Source organism: Nylanderia fulva, unplaced genomic scaffold, assembly GCF_048542155.1.
Source record: "Nylanderia fulva isolate GAGA-0341 unplaced genomic scaffold, ASM4854215v1 Scaffold12, whole genome shotgun sequence".
Classification (NCBI taxonomy): domain Eukaryota; kingdom Metazoa; phylum Arthropoda; class Insecta; order Hymenoptera; family Formicidae; genus Nylanderia; species Nylanderia fulva.
Genome location: NW_028189409.1, coordinates 4,274,650 through 4,298,234, shown reverse-complemented (window position 1 = coordinate 4,298,234; position 23,585 = coordinate 4,274,650). Strand labels below are relative to the sequence as shown.

At 27.6% G+C, this 23,585-nt stretch overlaps 2 protein-coding genes across 4 annotated transcripts; one reads left to right on the top strand and one right to left on the bottom strand.

Annotated features, from left to right (window-relative positions):
• The first annotated feature begins 3,158 nt into the window (after window positions 1-3,158).
• On the top strand, window positions 3,159-12,703 carry LOC114928032 (neuropeptide CCHamide-2). Of its 2 annotated transcripts, XM_029299137.2 has the most exons (4): window positions 3,159-3,458; window positions 10,967-11,020; window positions 11,506-11,762; window positions 12,001-12,703. In XM_029299137.2, the coding sequence occupies exons 1-4, from the start codon at window positions 3,353-3,355 to the stop codon at window positions 12,052-12,054; spliced, it is 471 nt and encodes a 156-aa protein (XP_029154970.2). In that variant the 5' UTR covers window positions 3,159-3,352; the 3' UTR covers window positions 12,055-12,703. The 2 variants fall into 2 exon arrangements, with proteins under 2 accessions (XP_029154970.2, XP_029154971.2); XM_029299138.2 differs by lacking the exon at window positions 10,967-11,020.
• Window positions 12,704-13,132: 429 nt separating this feature from the next.
• CCHa1 (neuropeptide CCHamide 1) lies at window positions 13,133-19,931 on the bottom strand. 2 transcript variants are annotated; one of them, XM_029299133.2, is made up of 6 exons: window positions 19,870-19,931; window positions 19,128-19,245; window positions 15,461-15,496; window positions 15,099-15,354; window positions 13,786-13,957; window positions 13,133-13,678 (listed from the first exon to the last, which is right to left on the bottom strand). In XM_029299133.2, exons 2-6 carry the CDS (start codon window positions 19,219-19,221, stop codon window positions 13,652-13,654), a joined length of 585 nt encoding a protein of 194 aa, XP_029154966.1. In that variant the 5' UTR covers window positions 19,222-19,245; window positions 19,870-19,931; the 3' UTR covers window positions 13,133-13,651. The 2 variants fall into 2 exon arrangements, with proteins under 2 accessions (XP_029154966.1, XP_029154964.1); XM_029299131.2 differs by having other exon boundaries at window positions 19,128-19,302; window positions 19,870-19,930.
• Between the last annotated feature and the right edge of the window lie 3,654 nt (window positions 19,932-23,585).

Genomic DNA, 23,585 nt, shown 5'->3' with positions numbered 1-23,585 from the left:
ATAATAAAAAAATAATAACATTTTTTTTATCTTGTCGTCTCGGTAATGTTTCATTAGCATTAATATTTTGTGACAAAGAAGTATTTTGATAACAATAAACTGATTACGAGAAATGTGATTAGTATCACGATACGCAACTAGGTTGAGAGTCTTACGTTAACGAACCGAAAAAAGATTAAAAAAAAACTAATTTCTTTTCTACTTCCTCAAAGAAATTGCAATTTCATTTAAACACGTCCGTGGAATGCAATTTGGTTTAAAACATACTTATAAAACGTTTCTGTTTTTCCCTGTAATCACTTTCCTTCGCTTGACAACGAGAAAACGAGGTCGGCGTCAATGGATTTACTCTGTATACACAAAAATTACTTCGCACAAAACATTTTCAAAGGTCAATGCGATTCGAAACTCTTTTAATTTCTCCAGATGCCTAATGCAGAAAGAAAAAGAACGATTTTTCAGGTCTGAGAAAATTTCGTTGTGTTGGAGAATGAAAGCGATCCAGATTGATTCTTTTATTTATGAACTAAACTTCACTGCAATAGACATTAAGCATTAATGTATGCCGCGTTAATAATCGTTAGTAAATACATTTAATTATGCATTAGTTGATGTATAATTGGGTGGTAATAATTTTCGCGTAATATAAATCTGCGCTAAATCGGATATGTTAATATTGATTATTAATGTTAATGTTGATTATTACAGATTCTCAACGAATATAATGCAAGACGATTGAAATTTATGACAGTAAAGGTGTGTCGCGTGTATAACATTTATCATTATAAAATACAAGAAAAAATTTAACTCGAAAACCAGGACATTGTAACTCAAGCAAAATTATAGTTATGCATTTTGTATATCGAAAATTGCTTGGGACAATCCATCAGGTTTTATGATCAATCTTAATCTGTACACGTGTGGGAAATACATGAAGCGCATTAAATTATGTATATGTTTATAATTATAACGTCATTTTGAACTTCCAACGCAATAAAGATTGCATAATCACATATAATACACAAAGTTGCTAGATATATTATAATTAAAAATATCTTATATTTTTCGTATCAGTCATTTAATTTTTTATGTATATGTAATAAAAATTATATAAGTATATGTAAAAGATATATAAAATTTTTTTGAAATTACAACATACAAATTATATAAGTTTACGAAAGACAATAAATATATTATAAATAATGCAAAATATCAGATAATCATGTACTTCCCTTAGTGAGATTTTTGTTATAATTGATACATATATAACATCTTAATAAAATTTCCATTATTGTTTTATTAGTCATCGCCAAAATCTTGTTTACAATAATAATTTTCGATGTAATCACAATGAGACTACATCTTGAAAAATTTAGAGAAGTAGAGACCGAAGTAAATTACGTTGAAACTTACTTTGAAGCATTCATCAGCTTCATTTTATTTCGGCAAATAAAAGTAAAAATAAGTTTGTAATAAACTTAAGAGAAGTTGCTAGATTATAATTTAAAAGTCGCGCGAATTGCAGAATAAAAATTAATGATGATAGTTATATACGAAATCGATAAAATTAACGCAATAATTGAGTTTAGTACTAATATTTGCACTCATTCATATCTATCAGTTAAATTTGCGCTCGATTGCCAGCGTGAGATGACAGGGATGACCACGATTGGTATGGAATTATCGGATATCATTAATTAAGCATTTGTCAAGATCTCTCTTGTTATACGAACATTGTTGTACATACGCATCGAATAATTAAATATCGAATAATTTAATTTAACATGCGGAAACATGTACAATTTTCCAATGAAATTATCCCATCCATGTACTTTTTAAGCGTAATGAGTATCAACCCACATAAAATAAATGTAAGTAAGATTGATTTATCACATTCAGAGAGAGAACACATTTCTCCTATATTCAAATATTAATTACGATTATTACCACAATTAATTATAGTTATTACAATTAGTAAGTTTGCTCAATTTCTTGAGAAAAAAAACTTTATCTCATAATAAAAAATATTTATTCCAGATTGTATGGTATCTAAGAGAAGTCAGACATAGTTCACTTCGAGGTCATTATATCATTATTATATAATTACATTATATGTACATACATGTATGACATATGTACATGTATTAATTACATGTAATGACATAATAGCGATAAATAGGTCAATGTCAAAGCTAAATACTAGAAAGTATGTTATAGATACATATATTGAAATGTACTAACATAAAATACATGATAATTCTTGCTCGATAGATAATTAACTGAATAATATTTTAATATACCGCCAGCTAAAGTGCTTAATACTTTGATTTTTATACAAAGTACAGATTAATATAAAATATGGACATATTTTATAAAAAAATCATTGAATATCCACGAAGCAAATTATTCGCTTTTAATTAATAACATTTTGTTGGATCCCATCTCCCTTAAGATCTGGATTATTCATTTGGAAATTCAGTAATATTGAAATAATGTGATATTTTGGAAACATAAATCTTAAAATACAAAAAAAAAAGATTAAAACCATTATACATATTAATAAAGCTATCTGAGTATAATTTTAATAAATAAAATATAGCTTATCTACATTTTCGTTCACATTTTTTTCATAAAATTGCTTTTAATATTTTGCACTGCATCTCAATTTTATTTATGAATTTTATCGTAATAAAAATCACTATGAAGATATTTAAAATGTTCACACAATAACGCATTTATTCATTCATTTAATAAGTCGGCATTATTGAAATTGCGAAACCAATAAATTTGCAACTAATTATTTGATTATCATATGTATGAACTCTCAATATGCAATCGAGAGATTTCAGTCATGCGAGATGTAGTTTCCACTAATAAAATGCGATAATGTCAAGGTCTCCCAAATTGTATTTTAATTATATATTTTCTTTGAGGACAAAGTCGATCCTGAAGTGCTCTTTCAAGTATGTGTGAAGCTCATATCCCCGGTCCATCTCCGCAACCGGGATCATCATTAAAGTTCACAGTGATAAGAGCATCGTGATCGCCGTCATCACCACCTGGAAGATATCAACGCCACCCACGATATCCCGGCATACACCACATCGGCGATATCCGACTGCGCCACTCCGATTCCATTCCTGTAAAAGAGGGAACGCGCGCCGCCGCCATCGTTCATTTACAACCACCTGCTCGACGGGGTAGCATCGTCTCGTCTCGTCTCGTCTCGTCTCGTTCTTGTCTCTGTGTCATCCCTTATTCGCGACCGCAAATAGGCAAAAGCGTGAACTGTTTTCTTTCTTTGGGAATCATCCTCGCAACAGCGAAGCACGTCAACAACCATCGCGACAGAATGAGAACCAAATTTCGCGCGACTTCCGGTCCCGTTTTCTCGCACTACCTCTCGATCGTTCTGCTCGTGGTTCTGATTTCCGTCAGTGACAAGGCGCACGCCAAACGTGAGTATTTCTTTATTTGTGCTTGTGTTCATTAATGCATTTAATTACAGATTTAAGCATTAATATAATTTACAAAACCCCAACGATGGAATTTATATTAATTCTAAGATAGGATATAGGGGGACGGCATAAGGGCTGCATTACGGAATATTGATTATTTCAATGCAAATTTCAGAATAAATCATCATATAGCGATAAATATGTTTTCAATCTATCAGATAATCGTTATTTCTGTCAAATTTATTGGGTCGAAAAGTAATTAATTCTCTTCAAGATCTTCTAAAATAATCGGTATGATATACTTATATATATGTATACAGTGTTACAATGTTTTTTTGCTTTATGAGACTTTTTTCTGATGTTTTTTATTTTATTCAGATTTTATAATTAATTTGAAATTGATTGAGATCATATCTTTACGTATTATAGTATGTCGAAAAAGAAAATTTATTTTTTTATTTAATTTTAAGTTAACTTTCTCTGTTATATATTATATATAAAATAATCAAACATCTGAATATCCAATAATTTTATATATAAAATAATTAAATTAATGCATATGTGTATACTGAACGCATACAACTAATATCTTAACTTATGAAATTAGCTGAGAACAAAATAAGATTTTTTGCTACACGTTTATATATTTTCTTGTAAGCTAACCAGCTTGCTGACCTAAAGTCTTAAAAACTTTTAGATGCATATCATAAGCTAGTTTTTCATTAATTAATATTCTTGCAAGTTAATTTCTGTTTGCACATATTGGAAGTTTGCATTGATCCCATACATTTATGAAGCGCATTTTTAATATATAGAACTTTAAGGAATAATGATCTATATACTTAAAATTATTTCACAATTACTTGAATTACATTAATTATGTTATTTTAAAAAGCTCATTTTCCATCACTTTATAATTACTTATAAGTAATATTTATATAATATAAGTAATATTTATAATTAATGCTATATAATTATTGCTATATAATAATTACTTATAAGTAATGCTTATAGTTTTTATTTTAGAATTGTTGTATATATTTGTTGATTTTAATATTTCTTTTAATTGCGCATCACGAGTTACAGATATACAATAAAATTTTCTTGATAATATCAATTGATCAATCGAAATAATTTTTTCTATTTTTCAGAAAGTGATGGTAAGTTCAAATAAATTTCTACGAATTTTTTCATTTGGCAAAATATCTTACATAAACGCTAATTAAATATTCTTCTTTTTCTATCAGTTAAATCCGAAATACAATTAAATAAGTTTTTAATTCAAATTATATTTCTTTATGCAAAACAACTGAGAAGAAGTTGCAAACAATTTAGCAATTAAGAAAAACTTGCATAAATTTATTATCATTAATTTTTTATTATTATATTTTGTATATATTAAAATGAATTTATATATTCGTAAATATATACATTTTTTATGTTTTATTTCTTTTCGTTATTATTAATATAAAATCAATTATTTATATATAAAAAAGAATCTACATTGTAACTGCATAATACTTTAGGCGAGATATATATCTCATAACTTAAGAAGAATAAAATGTTCTCCTAGTTGCAAAAGCCTTTTGTCATTAAATTATTAAACAGTCGTAGGTCATGGCGCACACGATATTGACAATCATGTATAAAATTTTGGCCTTTTTGTGTGTCGCTCCTACGTATTTACTCCCCCGCGTTGAAAAGTCAAAATGCAAATATGTACGTCAAAAACGTCAAAAAAGTTTGTTTACGAACGGTTCTATTTTTTTAGTTTTATGCTTTCGCAAAAGTTATAATTTGAACAACGCTTTGATATTTTGCTTGTCGCGATGCCGATTTGTTTCGTTGCTCTGACATTCGACTGATCGTTTCCACTTTTCGCAAAGCCGAATCATCGAAATGGATTCGCGGAAAAACTTACGAGCATTGAAAATGTAATTTTTCAGGAAATACAGTATGTCAGCTCTTTTTTCTGTCACAATTGTACCGTATACACGTTAATGCGTCACGTGAAATATGAAGAATTTCAAAATGTATCGTTCATATAAATAATGAAAATTTTTCCATTAACCTATACGCTTAAGACGATAAAAAGATATCAATGAAAATAATCCGAAAGATCGAAAGATATAAATTGATTGTTTAATATGATCTCATTTATCTTTTTTTATTATAAAAAAATTCATTTAATATAATTAATCAATTAGAGAAGCAGTCTTTTTATTTAAGTAGTGGGAAACATTTTATATTGCTTAATCTTTAACTAAACTATTTGAATTATTTATTTCTTACATATTAAAAAAATTTATAAAATTAAAGAAAACGGAGACTAGCGATTTTTTTTAAAAAACAATATATGGTTTGCATAAATGACAAATATATCGATTTTATACCATCTTTTATAGAATCAATTAAAACTAATGGAGTTTTATGAAAGACTGCATATTATATATGTACAATAGCAGCGATATATGAGACGTGCAACTACGGGTATTATTATAGACTTATAACATCAATCGTTTAATTTCCGTTTCTGAAAGTACAAGCCCAACAATGTACAAAATGTAAAATTCAGATAGTTGGGTTGTTGATTACTTAGTTAGATTGCAGATTTAACAACTGCATGCGTCCGCTCTCAACTTCTATTTGGGTCTCCGCGAAGTCAGCGATAGATTTCTGCGCGATGCTGTCGCGAAGTTCTGTCATTCTACGCAAAACTCGTGTAAAAGAGAATTATCACTGCTCTATTGTAATGTCAAATCCGTTAACTCTCTCGCAGCTACGAAATGTTATAATAGCATTGACTGTTTGCTCATGTTTCCGTGACACAATTATCGTTCCTTACACGAGCTAGGAATAGTACAAGCGTAGGATTTATGGATAGAAATTATCGAGGACACGAAACTATGCGTGACAATTGATAGAAATCGAACTGTCAATTAATTCTGATTCACTTTTAAAATTGCATAATTTTTTTTTAAATCTATTAATTATATTAATTTTTAATTTTTTAAATAGAGTCTATAAAATTTGAAATATTCATTTTTTTATAATTTTTTATTATATAATATATTTAATATTATATAATATTTTTATTATATATTTTATTAATATAAATCTTATATTGCAAATATATTTCACTTTAAACGGAGATCTTTCTTGAGTTTTCTACAGACTTAATGATAAAAATAAAATATTTTGCATCCAGAAATTTCAAACTGATTTTGTACTGTTAATACATTATTAATACACTGTGTTAAGTGTATTAATGTATCGTTAATTGTAGTATCTGAACTATGTATAGAAATCATATTTTATATATGCAGTTTTGACACTCCAGTTAAATAAATATCAAAAATTAGCAATAATAAACTATATTAATATGATAGAATATATATTTCGCGATATTAAAAATCGTGTCAATGCAGAAAATTGTAGCATAGTTAGCATATAATGAAACAGTTCAATTAAGTGTATGTAATAGGTAAATATTACATTACATTAATAATTGTGCATCCAGCAACTCTTAATATAATATTCTCTCAATTTGTGTGCTGTTCCAATCGTTCGCCTTATTCATATTTATTACACAATAATCAATTTTGAATTAAATGTGCATTAATTTTCAATATACATCACTAATCAAATGTAGTAGATTTATCGTTCAATATTCAGTATACAAAAAGAATTAATTTGACAAATATATTTCTACTTGTCTATTTTCGAATAGTCAATATTCATAATCGACATCAGTTAAAACACTAAACAAAAAAGCAAAAAAATTAGCATTTAATTCAGTGGCTCTTATTAGATTACTCAGAACCGTAACATCGTTTCAATCTACATCGAAGAGCAACGAGGTTCTACTAAAGAAGGAAAGATAGAGCTTTATTGACGTCAATTTAATTTTTCTTTGTTTTCTTTTTCTTTATTTTTTTTTATTTTAATATTTTCTTATTGAATTTCCTTTCTTATAAATCCTGCTTCAAACAATTAATAATTCACAATTTAAATAAAAGTAGAAACCTATTCATAATTTTAATTGTGCCGCATATTTTAATATTATGTATATTCTGATAAGTATCCTAGATGTCTGTTTCTTGAAATTATTTCTTGAAATGTTTTTCGTTTACATAAAATTATACAAATAAAAATACGTTTAAGTTTTATCGGAAATTACGAACTGTCTAAAGTGAGCTTAATAAAAGAGGAAACCAATTATACTTGATTATACTTGATTGACACTTATTAAAATTCTGAAAGATAAAAATATATTCAGAATTATTTATCTGCAACAACTCTCGCGTATACAACTGTTCTTTTGATCATGTTTCATGCGGTTAGCAAATTGTATTAATTAACAGTTACGAGAAATAAAATATATACGTTATAACGATGCGTTATACAATCATACACAATTGTCAAAGTAATATGGGATGATGGGAATAAAGATTGTCATGTTTACATTTCAATATATTGTATCTCTCCTAATAATTGTAAAGAGAGAAATCACTGACCTGGAAGTTTACGAATTTCCATTTAAAATCATCTTCGCAATTTAAATTAAAATCATAAATGCATAAGAACATGATGCAAGTGTGTAACAGTTTACAAGAAGTTCAGAGATTTCCCATATTTTTTAAAAACAATTTTCCGTATTTTTCGAACGTTTATTCTTTTTAAATCGCGACAAAATTGATTGCATCGGCTTAAAGTTAATAGCTACAGTATTTTTAACCAATTTTTCGATTGTGTTTTCATGCTAAAGATATTAAAGTACAATACGATAAGAGTTTTACAGAACTTTTTGAACAATTCTAAATTTTAATAAAATGAATTTTATAATATCTAAAATAAATATAAAAACAAATAATAAAAAATATGGAAGCAATATACAAGACTGAGACAACATGTCAATATAAAGAATGAGAGAAAATGGAAAAAATATACAAGTTTTGTTATCCAATTCACAAAAATGTTGCACACAGTCAAAATCTAAATTTTCAAATATATAATTGTACGGTTGCTCCGTGTGGAGAATAAATAGATTTCTGAGAATACTCACTAGGGAATTACACAAACTGTTACAAGAGTGGAGCAAAGTTAATAGTAAACAAGAGTTAATGGCGATTTTATAGATAGAATATCGAAATTTTTACTTGCGCGCGTTATTGGTTGTTACGGTGAGATGCACTTTGATAGATTCACATTGGATAGATAGAATGGAATTACGCAATACGCCAGTCCATTTCGCTGTAAATGTAGCGGCTGCTCAGATCGAAATTCGAATTGTTCAGCCGTGAAGCACATTTTCGTAAACGATGATGAATCCAGGTGCGCGGCTAAAGTGCAAACGAACATTTATCGGAAAGGTCGGGAAGCGCGAATATTTTTATTAATATGCTTGATATGTATTATCTTGAAAGCATATCAGCAAAATGACACATTTAGTCATGCTAAATAATTATAACGCGATATCGCATTACGAGATCAGACCATGTCTTAATCAATTTAATGTTTGTGTTTACTGAAAATCACAAGCATTGAGATTAAATTATATATAATCATATATATAATAATTACTACATTAATTAAATTTATTTATGTAACGTAGATAATAAATTACGCATGCGATTATGTTGCGATTATATTATCGCGAATAATGTAAAATGTGACCCACGTCGAAAAATAGACGAAAGATGTGGGCGCTTAACGAGTTTCCTCGTGACGTTGTAAAACTTAAAAATGTAGCACACGTAGAAACGGGATTATTCGATTGTACGGAGAAGGAAGGTCGAAGACGATGGTGGATTAATCGGTTTCGTTTCAGGTAGTAATTGAATGAGCTCTGTGCGGAGAGCAAGTTGTTCCTTTACCGTTCACGAGCAATTTTACTTCCGGCACGTATTATAGATATATTTTTTTGGTTTTGTTCATCTAGCGGTTTTTCGTTCACGCATAACCGGACTTGTTCGATATTTTAATTAAATATTCATGCGTTGAGATTTAATGGAAAGATTCGCGCAAGTTCTATTTTATTTAATACTTTTATCCATAAGTTACATGTATAATTCCGTAACATGTAAAATTCATAAGATACGGATATTGTATAAGCTACGTGAATAAATGTATTCGCGCATAAATATCAATCGGAAAATTAAGAAAATATTCGACCATCTTTATTAATTTTCATATATTAATTTTTTTAAAACAACAACAGCTATAAGTTTTAATCCAAGATGACAAGGCTAATACGAAAGCACGCGCTATAAAATATTTATATTACACTTTTCATGAGATACGGATATATCTTATCCTATACGCGTATAAAGATATACTACGAGAAGTTTAAATTATACTTTAAAAATACGAATAATAACTTTAAAATTTTTGATATAAAACCAAAATTGTGTCTTTCGTATATTAAATTACATATAAATAAAATTATTTTTTGTTATATACAAAGTATAAAAATCAAATGTATTGTGTACTTCTTTCATAAATTATATAATACCTGTTTATGTGACAAACATTTCAATAAATTTATTTTTAGATAATCCAGCTGCGTAGGAAATTAAATTTGATTTCTTGAAGATTTCTTGAAGAGAAATAAATTTCATAAATAATTCCTCGCTCAGGAAGTGCTTTCACTTATTTTGCGTTAAAATAAATTATGACTTATTCCATATATAATAAACATTAATGAAATGCAAACATTCTTGAAAACATTCTTGAAATTGAAAAGGAAAATTTTATTTTTCTTGGATTCAACTCAGAAATCAACTTAATATAATACGTAAAACATGCGCGTTTGCGTTTATTTATATAATTAAAAAAAAACCTTAAAACGACTCATTATAAATTCTAACTCATTATTTTTGGATTATCGATATTTCGCAATCTTTTTAATGAGTGAATAACGCAATTGCGTGTCCGTTTTAATATTAATTAGAGAGAAAAAACGTGGCTATCACATCACAGTTTTACTAAACTTACGTTTTATAAAAATAGCTCAATACATTTTGAATCGATACATGTCGAGCAGATATTGATGAATGTATATTCTGAGCAGCAAATCTACAGTAGAATAATAAAGAAAATTTGTGGCATTAACAAAAAAAAGATGTAGTTATATTTATTTTTCAAAGGCAATCTTGCTCCGAAAAAGATACAGAGTAGCATATTTCACAAGTATACTTATTGTTAGTACGAAATGTTTTTTGATAAATCATGATATTTTTAACGTCTCACCAGTGTAAAAATAAATCTCGTTTTGCAAAAAATTCCCGACAAGATTTATCTGTTTTCTGTTTTAGATAATTTTAGTTTCTCTTTTTTTCTGTGATTTAATTATCTGATATTTTACAAGCTACTAAAAATAAAAAACTTTTTTATCATTCCATAAGAGGTCATGCACAGAGACTTTAAAGAAATCTCCTTTTGTCTAAAAATTATTTCCTTTTTTTTGTATTTTTTGTATGTTGATTCCACATCTTGAACTTTCACAGCGCGAGAAGAAAGAAGTTCTGGCCAGATAAGGACTAATAACTACGTTCGCAAAGGTACGATTTCGAAAACAATCACGGTAGGCCAAGAAAATTCTATACAGGAGAGTTGTTCTTTTAGAATAAATATCTTTAGATCTCTATGCATATATAAAACTTCATTTTTCATTTTAATATTAAAACTTATTCTCAGTAATAGCTTTCAATGAAAATAAATTGTCATACATTTCATGCTAAGAACTTCTTTTTGCACATTATTACTATTGATATAAGACATAGCAAGTAAGATTCCGACAAGTTAATATAAGACACGATTTTCGAACATAACACATAACGTTTATTCAAATCAATAATGTCAAATAAAAATTGCGCAATTAAATAGAAGAAACATTTTTGCGAATGTGTGAATTTTTAACCTAGTTTCCTAACTATATGTAATTTTAACCGTATTTCAAATTATTGTCTTTCTCCGAAATTTCAAAATTAATGCTTTTGCACAAATAATTAATGCAACTAATATCAATAATTATAATGTATTTCAGGTGGTTGTGCGTCATTTGGACATTCCTGCTTCGGCGGTCATGGAAAGAGATTCGACTCGAGCATACAACATAACACATTGCAAGAAAGTATTGGCCAGAATCAAGAATCTGAAGTACCGTCACCGAACGATGAACTATTCTACATTCTTCCGAACGATGAATTCCGGGAACGATCGGACAAGTTGCCTTTCATACGGACTCGCAAAGACACTCAACAATTCGACCTTTATCCCCTGTCATCTTTCGTCAATCAATGGGTACGTGTATTTTGATGAATAAATGCTAGGAAGATGTGAAACGTATAAGGAAAAATCCTTCGATAATAAAGACAAAGAGATAAACATTTTTCTATTAGCGATAGATATCCTACATATGTCTTTTGCACTGTAATATTACGAAATTATAAAAATAAATATTTTAACCGATTAATATGAAAGAAGCGATTAAAAATAATAAAGATATATAAAAAATCGTATAATATGTTGCATTTTTCAGATAGCATCTCATCGTCGCCCGCATCGCATAGATACGGATATCACTAATAAATAAAGAAAGTGCACAAGCGAGTTATCTATATATATGTGAAGATTAAGCAGTTTCGTATCGCGCATATATGTATATTTAGAAAAAATTGATTATGTTATTTAGATTATTTAACGATAAATTCTATCGTTTCATATTATTATTGTGTATACTTCTTCGTAATTTGACAGAATCACGTTTCCTATTTAATATCTATATGTACTTAAATTATTAGGATTATTTTTATCTTATAGATATTTTTATTTTGAATATATTTTCTTTTAAATATATATTTTGAATATATTTTGTGATATTAATTTAAATTTTTTGTATGCGTTTTAGACTGTGTAGCTAAACTGCTTTTATATATTAGGTCACTATCATTCTGCGAACTTTGAATGTATAGTTTCTTTCGAAATTGCATCTTCTAGATGTTGTATTATTCTCGGCAGATAAATACGAACGCTGCGCGAATCGAGTCGATAACATTCATTTATCGTCGTAATAATAAATTATTCTCCGTTTTATTGTCTGCTGTTAAAAAATCGATATAATATATTGTAATCAAACGATAAAAACTGTGAAAATGATCGTATATAAGCATTATAAACATTTGTCCCACAGTTGGTGACATTATGACATATTTTTGCGAAATAAATGTCCGCATTAGAATTGATCAAGTTATTCAACTACGCAACTAATAGATATTATTTATTATTTTTATATCCCTAATGTAATTATACAGTAAGAAATTATGTCTTGAAGTTATATTATTGATACATATTTATATGATATGTATTTTTTCTTACTTTATAACTTACGCACAATACGATAATAGTTAATTTGTAACTATCTCTTGACTTAATATTGATTATTCTTGTGATAATAATTTAATGACAATGACCGCATTTATAAATGATTTATTGTGTAAAGAAATAAGTTGAATAAATATTGGCAAACATTGAATCTTTTAAGATTGAATTAAATATTAGAGACTGTGTGATATATAAATTATATATACATATATATAAAATTATACATACTTTTATCTAATTTTTTTTACTAATATATATTTTTTAAACTTAGTAATTGACTTTCATATAAATTAATATAAAATCAGGCTTTCAGATTTATTCGATAAGTTTTACAGAGTAGGAAGAAGGTAGAAAGCTTTCAGTTTCACATAGATATTCAGAATTCTCTATAGTAGTAGATATACATATACAATCTCGCACTAGTCGAAATAAAATGCTATAGTAATAAAAAATTTTACTTAGAAGACTTATTTTTCTCTAGTAAAACTGTCGACGATAGCAGTTTTCTTAATTACGATATAATTATGTAAAATGTTCAACGAAATTGCTATCGTTAAATACTTTTATATTTAATGAAATTATATCATGACTAAGAGAATTGTATTCTCAGTTTTATTAGAAATGTGTAGTCTTCTAAATAATAATTATTTTTTTTAAATCCAGATGAAACATTAAATCAAAGAAAAAAATACGGAAAAAAATTACATACGTTTCTACAGAGAATTATTATATTATTACTTTGATTGTAAGATCTGTTTTTTTCGAAAATTCTTTTTCGTCACTATATCTTGCAGTCTTTTACATTTCGTTTATTTCGTATTTCCATTCTTCTCGTTCTGAAAATAAACGCATCGTTAAATGAGCGTTAATATTTAACAGGTAAATACTTAGAAAAACGTTAATTAAAATATTCAATAATTGTTAATAAAAATATAAGACCTACCAGAAATTGGAACATGTCTAACTTTTGATTATTAATTGGCATCTCGTATTCACCAGATGGAACTAGCAAGATTTCTGGAATAGAATTTTCAAATTTTTCGTTCATACTACGCATTATACCTTGTGCGTTGCTGATTTTCCGTTTGTTTTCGTTTTCGTTGTTAATTGGAATGCTGCAAATTCGCGTCAGTTATTGTGTTAATCTCTTATATATTAATAAAACTATCTATTAATATATAAATATAAATAGAATTACGAAAATAGTTTTTGTGTATGTGCATTAAGATATAAATTATTTTTCAGAGTGTAAATATTTAATGTAATTAAAAAAAATTTTTAATAACATTAATATAGATAAATAATAAAAAGCTAAAGAAGCTAATAATATTAGATGATGTTAAATTAGAACTCTAAAATCGCTATATGATTCTCCACTGATTATCTTAATACAATACTTTTTTAATTAAAATATGAGAAAGTTTAACCATGAGTCTAATAATTATAAAACAAAGTATAAAACTCCTAACGAGATTCCTCGAAGTTTAAAAACCTACCTTTTAAAACTACTATCCCTTCGCTAACTGTAAAATATACTTTATTCCTTATAATTCTACATAACTTTGTCATTATTCCTTTGAAAATATAAACTATCTCTAAGATATCTAATTCAACATTTATTGGCAATTTACCCCTTCATCACATGTATATGATGTTTCACAAATGCAATCTACTTTTTATACACTTATACATAATTTATGTATTATTTTTTATGACAAAAATGTCATCTAAAATTAAAATACATAATCTACATAAAATAATTATTATTTAATTCCAAGAGCTAACAAGAAAAAATTGTTAATCTAGATTTATCAATTTGGATGGAACTTTGCAGATGTATAGATTAAGATATACATATGTATAATATGTGATATTACTTATAGTCTTATGTCCCAATTAGTTTGTATATGTAAAATTTTGTTAAAATTAAAAGAGTATTCCAATATGTTTTATATATATACATATATTAAGGATAAAATATATGTATAAGAGATACAAGAGAACATCTATTAAAATCTTTCAGATAAATTAAACGCAAAAGGCGCAATAAAACATCGATAATATTTTTCGGTAAAATAATTAATAATAATTCGGTAAAGTAATTATTAAATAATTATTAATTAATACTTAAATAATTAAATTAAATAATTTGGTAGAGTAATTATTGTTGGGAAAAAAATATTTTTCGTAAAGAAATTTGTATCACAATGTTCTGTTTGTTTGATGCTCTCTATCTTGTTTTTCGCAGCAATTTACCTGATTGGTACAGTGCTATCACCATTCATTGATACCGTGTCCCATTTTGATGGGATCATTATTTTATCCTTAGAGAAATCATTCCATTTAATAGGATATTTATCCGTCAACGGTAATACGAGTTGTCCAGTAATCAAACGGGATAAAGTCCACTGCGCCTTAGAGGAATGCGCAATGTTGTTTTGCGGAGATCCGCTCAACAAAGTCTTGGCTGTCAGGATGCGCATGGTAGGTGCATCGCTGCGCTTTCCGTGCGCTAAAATTTTTTACATCGTAAATGTACTAAATATTATTCTTACGATAAAAATATACAAGTTATTATATATAATTATTATTAAAAGTATTAATATAGAATTACATACCTCCCCAACAAGAATGCCCATAGCTTAGACAAGATCCTGGATAAAACATTTATATATTACAATATCGAATATATGAAGCTTTTTCAAAACTCTTTCTTGTTATTAATATTTTCACTTCTTATCATATAATAGGCAATTAAATAGAGAAATATTTAATAACATTTATTTGTAAGAATGTACGTACGTATGCATGATATTAAGTTAGTAGATAATAAGTTATATCGAAAATATAATTTCAAGTAACATGTTGTGATAAGACAGTGCATTGAGAACAACTAATTTCAATCAAAAATTGCAGAAATAATATTATGGCGCGAGCAACACTCCACTCTGGTAAAACAGAAACTGTGTTCAGTGCATTGCAAAGGAATGTAATAAAAATTTATTTGAGACCGCTTATTACACTATTATATTCCCCAGACGATGTTCTGCGTTAAAAACGATCTTATGTACCGTTTATAAACGATATGGAGAAGCTCGCCTCGACATTCCTCGTATGCAATGAATGCGAGGGCGCATAACAATCCCGTAAAATTGGCTTTCCATTATTTCTTTATTATGATTTCGTCCAGCGTTGTGCTTTAGAACTCAAATTCTATTATACTCTCGTCGCAAGAATTTATTTATTCGGAAGAATAATACGTATAGAATTTAAGAGATTTTTATGAAAAAATCCTGAGCATCAAGAATTATAGATATTATCAATTATAAAATTAAAATAATTCTCATATACTTTAATTTAAGTAGATATATAATCTAATGATTATCGAACAGGATATTTCGATATCTGCGTCTTTGTCGACAATTCCACTTGTAAAGTAGTTCGAAGAATAACAATCGGCTAGATATTCGATAAGCCCCTTTTCGAGTAAGTAAGAAGTAATTGAAACTGCAATAATCGGATTAAAAGAATGTTCACATCGAAAGGTGCAAATAGAATCGAAAACAGAAATATTTATTCACGTTTCGCGCGTGGAGCAAAATGTGAAAACGACATCCAGTATACCATAGGTGCTATTTTCGCGGCTGTATTTCCCCGATAGATTTCTTTTCTTCAGATGCAAAATGTGAGATGTGAATGAGAAAAATGCACTTTTATCGAATTGCGCATATTCAATTTACTCTCTTTGTGCTTATATGTATATAATATGTCAGAAGAACTCTGGTATCTACGCGATTTTATTCTCAAAGGTTATTCTTTTTGTTAGAATCGATTTAAATATCATATTTGTCTCTACCATTCAATCTGATTCGAACTGATATACTTATGACCATCTTATTCACACAAAGGATCAATGTGATGATTAAGGAAACAGCTGACAAAGAGCTAGTATAATAGATAGAGGTTCAAATTTTTAGATTTTTATTTGAAATAATTTAAATTAAATTTCAAATGTCACACCTTCGGATATATGTATTGTATATATTCGGAATCTAAAGTTAAATTTTTTCATTCTCTTTCTTTCTGTCTCTTCCTTTAGGTGAATTTTGATCCAAAATTAATAAAACGTAATCGCATATTTCCTCTGGAAAATATAATAAGAACTATATTTCTCTCTTCTCTATTATTTCATAAGTTTGTTACGTTTTTTATTGTGCTCTAAGGAAGACGATGGGTAACCAAATATTGTAACAAATATCTTATATATGTCTAGCAAGAATCAAAATTGCATTTGCAAAATAAAATAAACAAAATTTTAAGTAATCATAGTTACTTAACTTTTAACTTTATATTACTATTATTTTATGCTAAATAATTTGAACATAATACAAAACAGCGCAGTATGTAGCAATGCATTTTTATTTTATAAAAAAAACGTTTTACATACTGCAAATAAAGAAATAATAATTGGAAACAATAATACAATACAAAAGTAAGTCGCGCAAATATTTCTGAGAATGAATTATCAAAGAGAGCAAAGCAAATTATATGCATTTCATACTATTTAAAAGATCCACAATTGAAAAAAAAATTTGATAATTCTGAAAATATTGTGTATAAATATATATATATACAATATATATATAATATATTTTTACGCTTTTAATTTTTTATCCGTTTTTGAGACACTTATTTTAAAATTCATTAATTTTCTTACATTATTATACGTAAAAGCATGAATTCTTCCACAAAAAAATTTTTTTTAATTATAGGAATAGATTTCCATCTTTATTATTTTGTTATAAATGTCCGAAACAATATTTAACATCTTTTTAATGTTTTGTAAAATATTACTTTTTACATTTTTTTTATAATAAAAATAGAATATATGATTTTTTATATTTAATTTGAAATTTTTGAGTACTCTGCTAGAGACGATGAAAATGTATATTTATACTTAAAGGATTTATGAAGATTTTATCGTAATGTAAATATCGTCGCAAATTTATGCATTCAATTCCAGGAGTGTCCATTAAATTTTTAATAATTCAACGCATTAACACAACTATCATTAACACAACTATCACTGTATTAGTGATATAAATTACTTCAAGAGAAAAGTTGTTTTATAATTTATAGTTTAAATTGCACAAAGGAAACAAAATGTGCAAAAAAATGTCGGGTTATTGTATGCAAATTTCGAGTTTATATCATTTAAACTTTTCAAATTTTCACTAGTACCCAATTAATTTGCAACAACAAAACTATATAATATATATTACAATTTTCCTCATGCTAATCCACTTAGCGTTCCAAACACTATACTTAATCAGCTCTATATCCTCTTCGTCCTAAATTGATAGCCATATATATTCGGAATATAGTTTACAGATATTACACTGTCTTAAATAATCATTTTCCGCCCGATGCACAGACAAATTGCAATAAACATTATCCTAGCTACTTATAGACATGTTCCCGCTAACATTGGCATATTATCCAATAAACATTCAAGTTTCTACGTCAGAGCTTATAAAAATGTAACCATGATTAAAAAATAATAAAATGCAACCGCGCGCTATAAAATTTACATTTATCTTAGTTGCAATTTTATAAATATATCATGAAAAAAAAAACTATGATTTTTCTAAAGTAATATTTTGCCTCGATCAATTTTAAAATTTCAATTTATATATTACAATTTTATTACAATTACAATTATTACGATTACAATTTATTTAATTTAAACTGAAATTCTAAGAAAAATTATTTATTGCTACGGATTAATTTCAACATATTTTAACTATTTATATTATACCATCATATAATGCAACAATAAATGTAAAAAGTACGGAACGCAATAAATCCATTTAATTACGTACATACATGCCTTTTTTGATTACTTAAATATTCTGATTTCAAAAGCTGCTTTCGAGAGAAAACCAATTTATTGATGTTTACACGTTACAAAGATAACAATTCGTATATTTGAGAAAAAGAGACAAGTTGTATTGTGCTTGTCACAATTAATAATCTTTAAAATTGTGCAATATTTTTAATTTGATATTGATAGAATTGAACACGCTACGAAAATTTTTAATAATTTAATTAATTTTATAATATTATAGATTTTTGTTTTATATAGGTACTACTGTGTATGTATAAAATACTATATTTATCATGAAATGCTTATATTCGATTACAATTTGTATGGATAAAAAATGTAAAGAGAAACAAGCAGAGCTATAATGTAGAGCTATAATGCGAAAACTGCATTATACCTACCAGCCGCGCAATCGGCGAAGCAGAAGATTAACATGACGATGCAGGGTAGCACGACGATTGTCATAGTGCGGGGCTTTTTCAAAGTCAATGCCATGTGATAATCTCAGTTGATACTTTACTATGTAAACGAGCAAACAAATATGTTCAGGAAATGTGGCCCGCGATTGTTTGTCGCCTGTAAGTCGGTTTAGCGAAATTTATTTTTCACAAGAAAGAATGAGAAAAATAGATTATAAAACAAAAGTTTTTTTCTGATTTTATTTAAAGATTTTTGCAGTTTATAATATTGATTCAAGCATAATGTAATTTTTACAAATGTGATAATTATTAATTATGTTAACATAAATTATCTTGTGTAAATTAAGATCAATATTTCTATATAAATTTCCTCCCTATGTATTATAAAATTACATTAATTAAATATAACATTATTAATCTACTTTCAAAAATAACAATTTCAAAATAGAAAATGTACTTTTACAAAACGTAAATATTGTCCCGCGCGCTTAATTTAAATAAAATTTCTTAATTTAGATAATTTATTTAGATAAAAATTTTTTATTTGTTAATTTTGTCAATAATATTTGAACTCTTTCTATTCTCATTTCGTACGATATTTTATATTATAAAATAAAAAAAAAACAAAAGAGAGAGAGGAAATCTCAAATAATATATAACTCCAGCTATCGTACTGTGTATTTTGTTTCGTTGACGACTTCCTCTTTCTCGAATTCTATTTTACCTCTTTTTCTTGCACTCGCAAAATGAAAGTATGTAGGTATGTCACTTCCGTTCACCCTCGCAGAAAAGAGCGGGACACGTACGGATGCGTCCTGCGCGCGTTCACCAACTCGGAAGAGGAAGGGTTTTTTTTTTGCTGCTCACAAAAGAATGGTCGATCTCGATCGAAGAGGTTGGCAAGTGAACTCAAAGCTGGGGAGCGATGCGACCAGCGCTTTTATAGACGTGTGACGGTACACGGCGGCGAGAGCTTAGTGCATGGTGGGGTTGGCTGATCAACGCGCCCTCAGGATGCGCACCTGCGTCGGTGACGGCGAAACTTTGTGCGAACGAACAAAAACAATCGTCGTGGGTGGGCTTTAATTGGAAATTTACCATAACACTAGGATTTTTGACATTAACTTCGGACAGTAATTTAAAAATTGTATCGATGTACATGGATCGTAGCTATATACTTTCATTTGACGTGCGTTGCGGAAACATTTGAATAATAAATTTGGAAAAAAAATGGTTTTATAACTTATCTTTCTCATTTTTTTCTTGTGAAGAATAAATTTCGTTAAATCGACTCACAGGGGACGAATAATTGAGTCATATTTCCTGAAATAAATTCGGACATTTTGCTATATCCAAAATTTTGATTATAATAAGTATGTATATCGAATTTGCTTACACTTTAGAATTTAATTTCCATGATTTCATATTAACTGTTATACATTTATTTATTAATGTGCATTAAATCCAACTCGTTTAACTAATTTCAGAATTATTGTTATTACTTTCACATATATGAATCCTTTGATCAATTTCTGTATTAAATATCTTCGCAATATCAAGTATCAAAACTCTGAAAAAGTGCGCTTAATATTTATACTTTTACAATTATGTAAAAATTATGATAAAATTAAAATATAAATTGTCAGAGATTAATTTTCTTATATAGTTTAATGTATTACACATTTAGTGTGTATTTAATAAATTTCTAACTGGTTCAATTAGTTTCAGAATTATCGTTATTTTTTCGTACGTGCATCCTTTGATCAATTTCTATATTAAATGTTTTTGCGATCAAGCGTCAAAACTTTGAGGAAATAAATTATATTTAATAATTAATACTCTTAAAATAATACAAAAATTTATAATAAAGCGTTATTGATTTGCATTTTTCAATTTTCAGTGTTTCTTTATTTTTTTGTTATTTAGAAACTACTTATCTTGGTAACTGGTAAATGTGAACAAAAATTTTTTAATTTTTTTAAACATTCGCTTCTTGGCGTATATACATAAATATATGCAAAATTTATGCTCTATATTTATAAGTTCTATATTTACGCAACTGCTTTTGCAAGTGTTATTTTATTCATAGTCAAAGAGAGGAAATAAATAATACATGTAAAATACATGTTAAATATAAAAATGAATTGCGTCACATATTAAAATTTTATACAAGAAAAGAGCTCAAAAAATTCTTATGTCCATAAATCTTTGTGGTTTTCTATAAATAAATTAAAAAATTATACATATAAAATTATAGAAACATATAAGATAACAACTAGATTTATGAAGTCCTTTTGAACTTTTAAGAAAGGTAAATTCTTTAATTATCTGCTTTTTATAATAGCTAAGACAGTAATAAATGTCTCTGATACATCTTCCAATAATTACATATAAAAGATGGGAGAGAGACAGAGAGAGAGAGAGAGAGAGAGAGAGAGAGTGAGAAAGATGCCTGTTTCTCTTTTGCTATTTTTCAACGAATTTTGATAAATATATTAAAAGACTCGCGATTTTAATATTATATCAATGTTAAATAATTAATAACATATGATTGCATAATATATATTAGATAAAATATCAATGAAAAAGGTGCAGACATCCTAATAATTTTATATAAGAGTAATATATAGTTTCTAAAAATTGCACCGTGTGTTATTTAATGTTATTAGTACTTGCAACCTGTCTAAATATCGCCCGTAGTGGCCATCTGGTCGTGTAACGTGTAATTAGATATCGTTGAGAGAAACAATAATATTTCGGACGCATATATATAACAAATATAATTTTTCGTGGAAAAAAGTACCATGTTACAAAAGTAACCAATATTTTTCACGAAATGAGAGCACATTGGAAATATAAAATTATATAAAAATGTCAAATTAATCATACTTATTAATTTATTAATCATATATTATTAATTTTATTAATCATATTTCCATTAACTTTATTAATCATATTTCATTAAATTTATTAATCATATTTTATTAATTTTGTTAATCATATTTTATTATTTATGAATTCGATATTATTTATAAATTAAAATAATATAAATAAAGATTATATACTGTAAATTGCGAGGCGAGAGAAAAGCGCGCAACAAGTTTCTAATATTAAATTGTAGATTGGCGCGGTTACTCGCGGGTGTCTACAAGTAGTATAGGTGCATCGTATCTCGGACGCATTGTCCGTAAGTAGTTACGCACATTCGCAGTCAGACCGCAGAGCACATAAAGGCGAATGACGGCGCACCTGGCGCTCATCGAGCCAACAAAGTGCAATATTATAAGCGTCTCTATTAATAGTTTACCTAATTATATTTGTAACGATAGAAAGGATTCGAATCGGAGTCTGTCCGCAAAATAAAAGAAGCTTTTAACGTAACATTAATTAGATTTTTGTATATACAATATAATTTTGATTATTACTGTTAGTGCTATATGTTTACATATGGATAAATAGAAATACAGATTGATCTAAAAGAAAATACACACAGCTATTTGTTCATCAGTTAATTTTTTAATGGAAAATATTGATCAGAAAATTAAAATTATACCGATACTTTTCATTTATCATTACATACATTTTTTATGTAACTGATGATATGCAATATATTATATATTTCAGACGATTTGTTTCGTTATTCGCGCTTTTCTGTTATTGCGCTAAAGATAATAAGAATAATGATTTTTTGGTCATTTTGAAGTATCAAACTTTGAAGTATATCACAAGTATACCAAGAAATTTAATATTACGTAACTGAAGAATTATGTCAACAGCACAGTATCATCCGCTGTGTGTTTCATCATGAAGAAGAGTGGGCTCGCGCATCGTAAAACCTAAGTCATCAGAAGAAGGAAGAGTGGCACAAGTTGCTTTCGCTGTCAATTACTTTTGCGGCCCTTCGCATGAAAGGCAATAAACGGACAATTTAATTTAACGAGCATAAAGAATCATTCCCGAAACGCCATGACATTTGAATGTTTCGTTGAGTCGCTTTCGTCACTTCGCATTTACGTTTAATATAACTTTACGGCGCCGAGTTCATGGCGTGAAATTCGTGGGGACGATGCTGTAACGTTTTCATCCCTGTAAACGGGATATCAGCGCTGACCCTTTATCGACTTTTTTTTCGATATTTACGAAAAGTATTACTGAATATTGTATCTCGTTTGAAATGCGATACGATTTAAAAATTCCACATAAAAATATTTATATTTAATTGATTATAAAAGGAGCGAAATTAATTTCATAAAAAATATTCGTATATTATCAATTAAATTTTTGATGAAAAAATATCGGATAAATATAGTAATGATTGGTGAATTCTTTCTGCTTATAATATCTGCGAGTGCAATTCCTTACTACTCATATATTAAAGAACTCGATGAATAGGAGTCAAAAGCAATATTCCGAGTCGTTAGATTTGCAGGAAGTGCTCCA

Bases quoted from the DNA above. Each gene is read 5' to 3' on its own strand.
- LOC114928032 (XM_029299137.2), top strand. From the start codon at position 3,353: ATGAGAACCAAATTTCGCGCGACTTCCGGTCCCGTTTTCTCGCACTAC. The intron at 3,459-10,966 runs GTGAGTATTTCT...GAACTTTCACAG, and splicing joins TGACAAGGCGCACGCCAAAC to CGCGAGAAGAAAGAAGTTCT. The intron at 11,021-11,505 runs GTACGATTTCGA...AATGTATTTCAG, and splicing joins TAATAACTACGTTCGCAAAG to GTGGTTGTGCGTCATTTGGA.
- CCHa1 (XM_029299133.2), bottom strand. From the start codon at position 19,221: ATGGCATTGACTTTGAAAAAGCCCCGCACTATGACAATCGTCGTGCTA. The intron at 15,497-19,127 runs GTAGGTATAATG...TGTTTTATCCAG, and splicing joins CTTCGCCGATTGCGCGGCTG to GATCTTGTCTAAGCTATGGG. The intron at 13,679-13,785 runs GTAGGTCTTATA...GTTTATTTTCAG, and splicing joins TAGACATGTTCCAATTTCTG to AACGAGAAGAATGGAAATAC.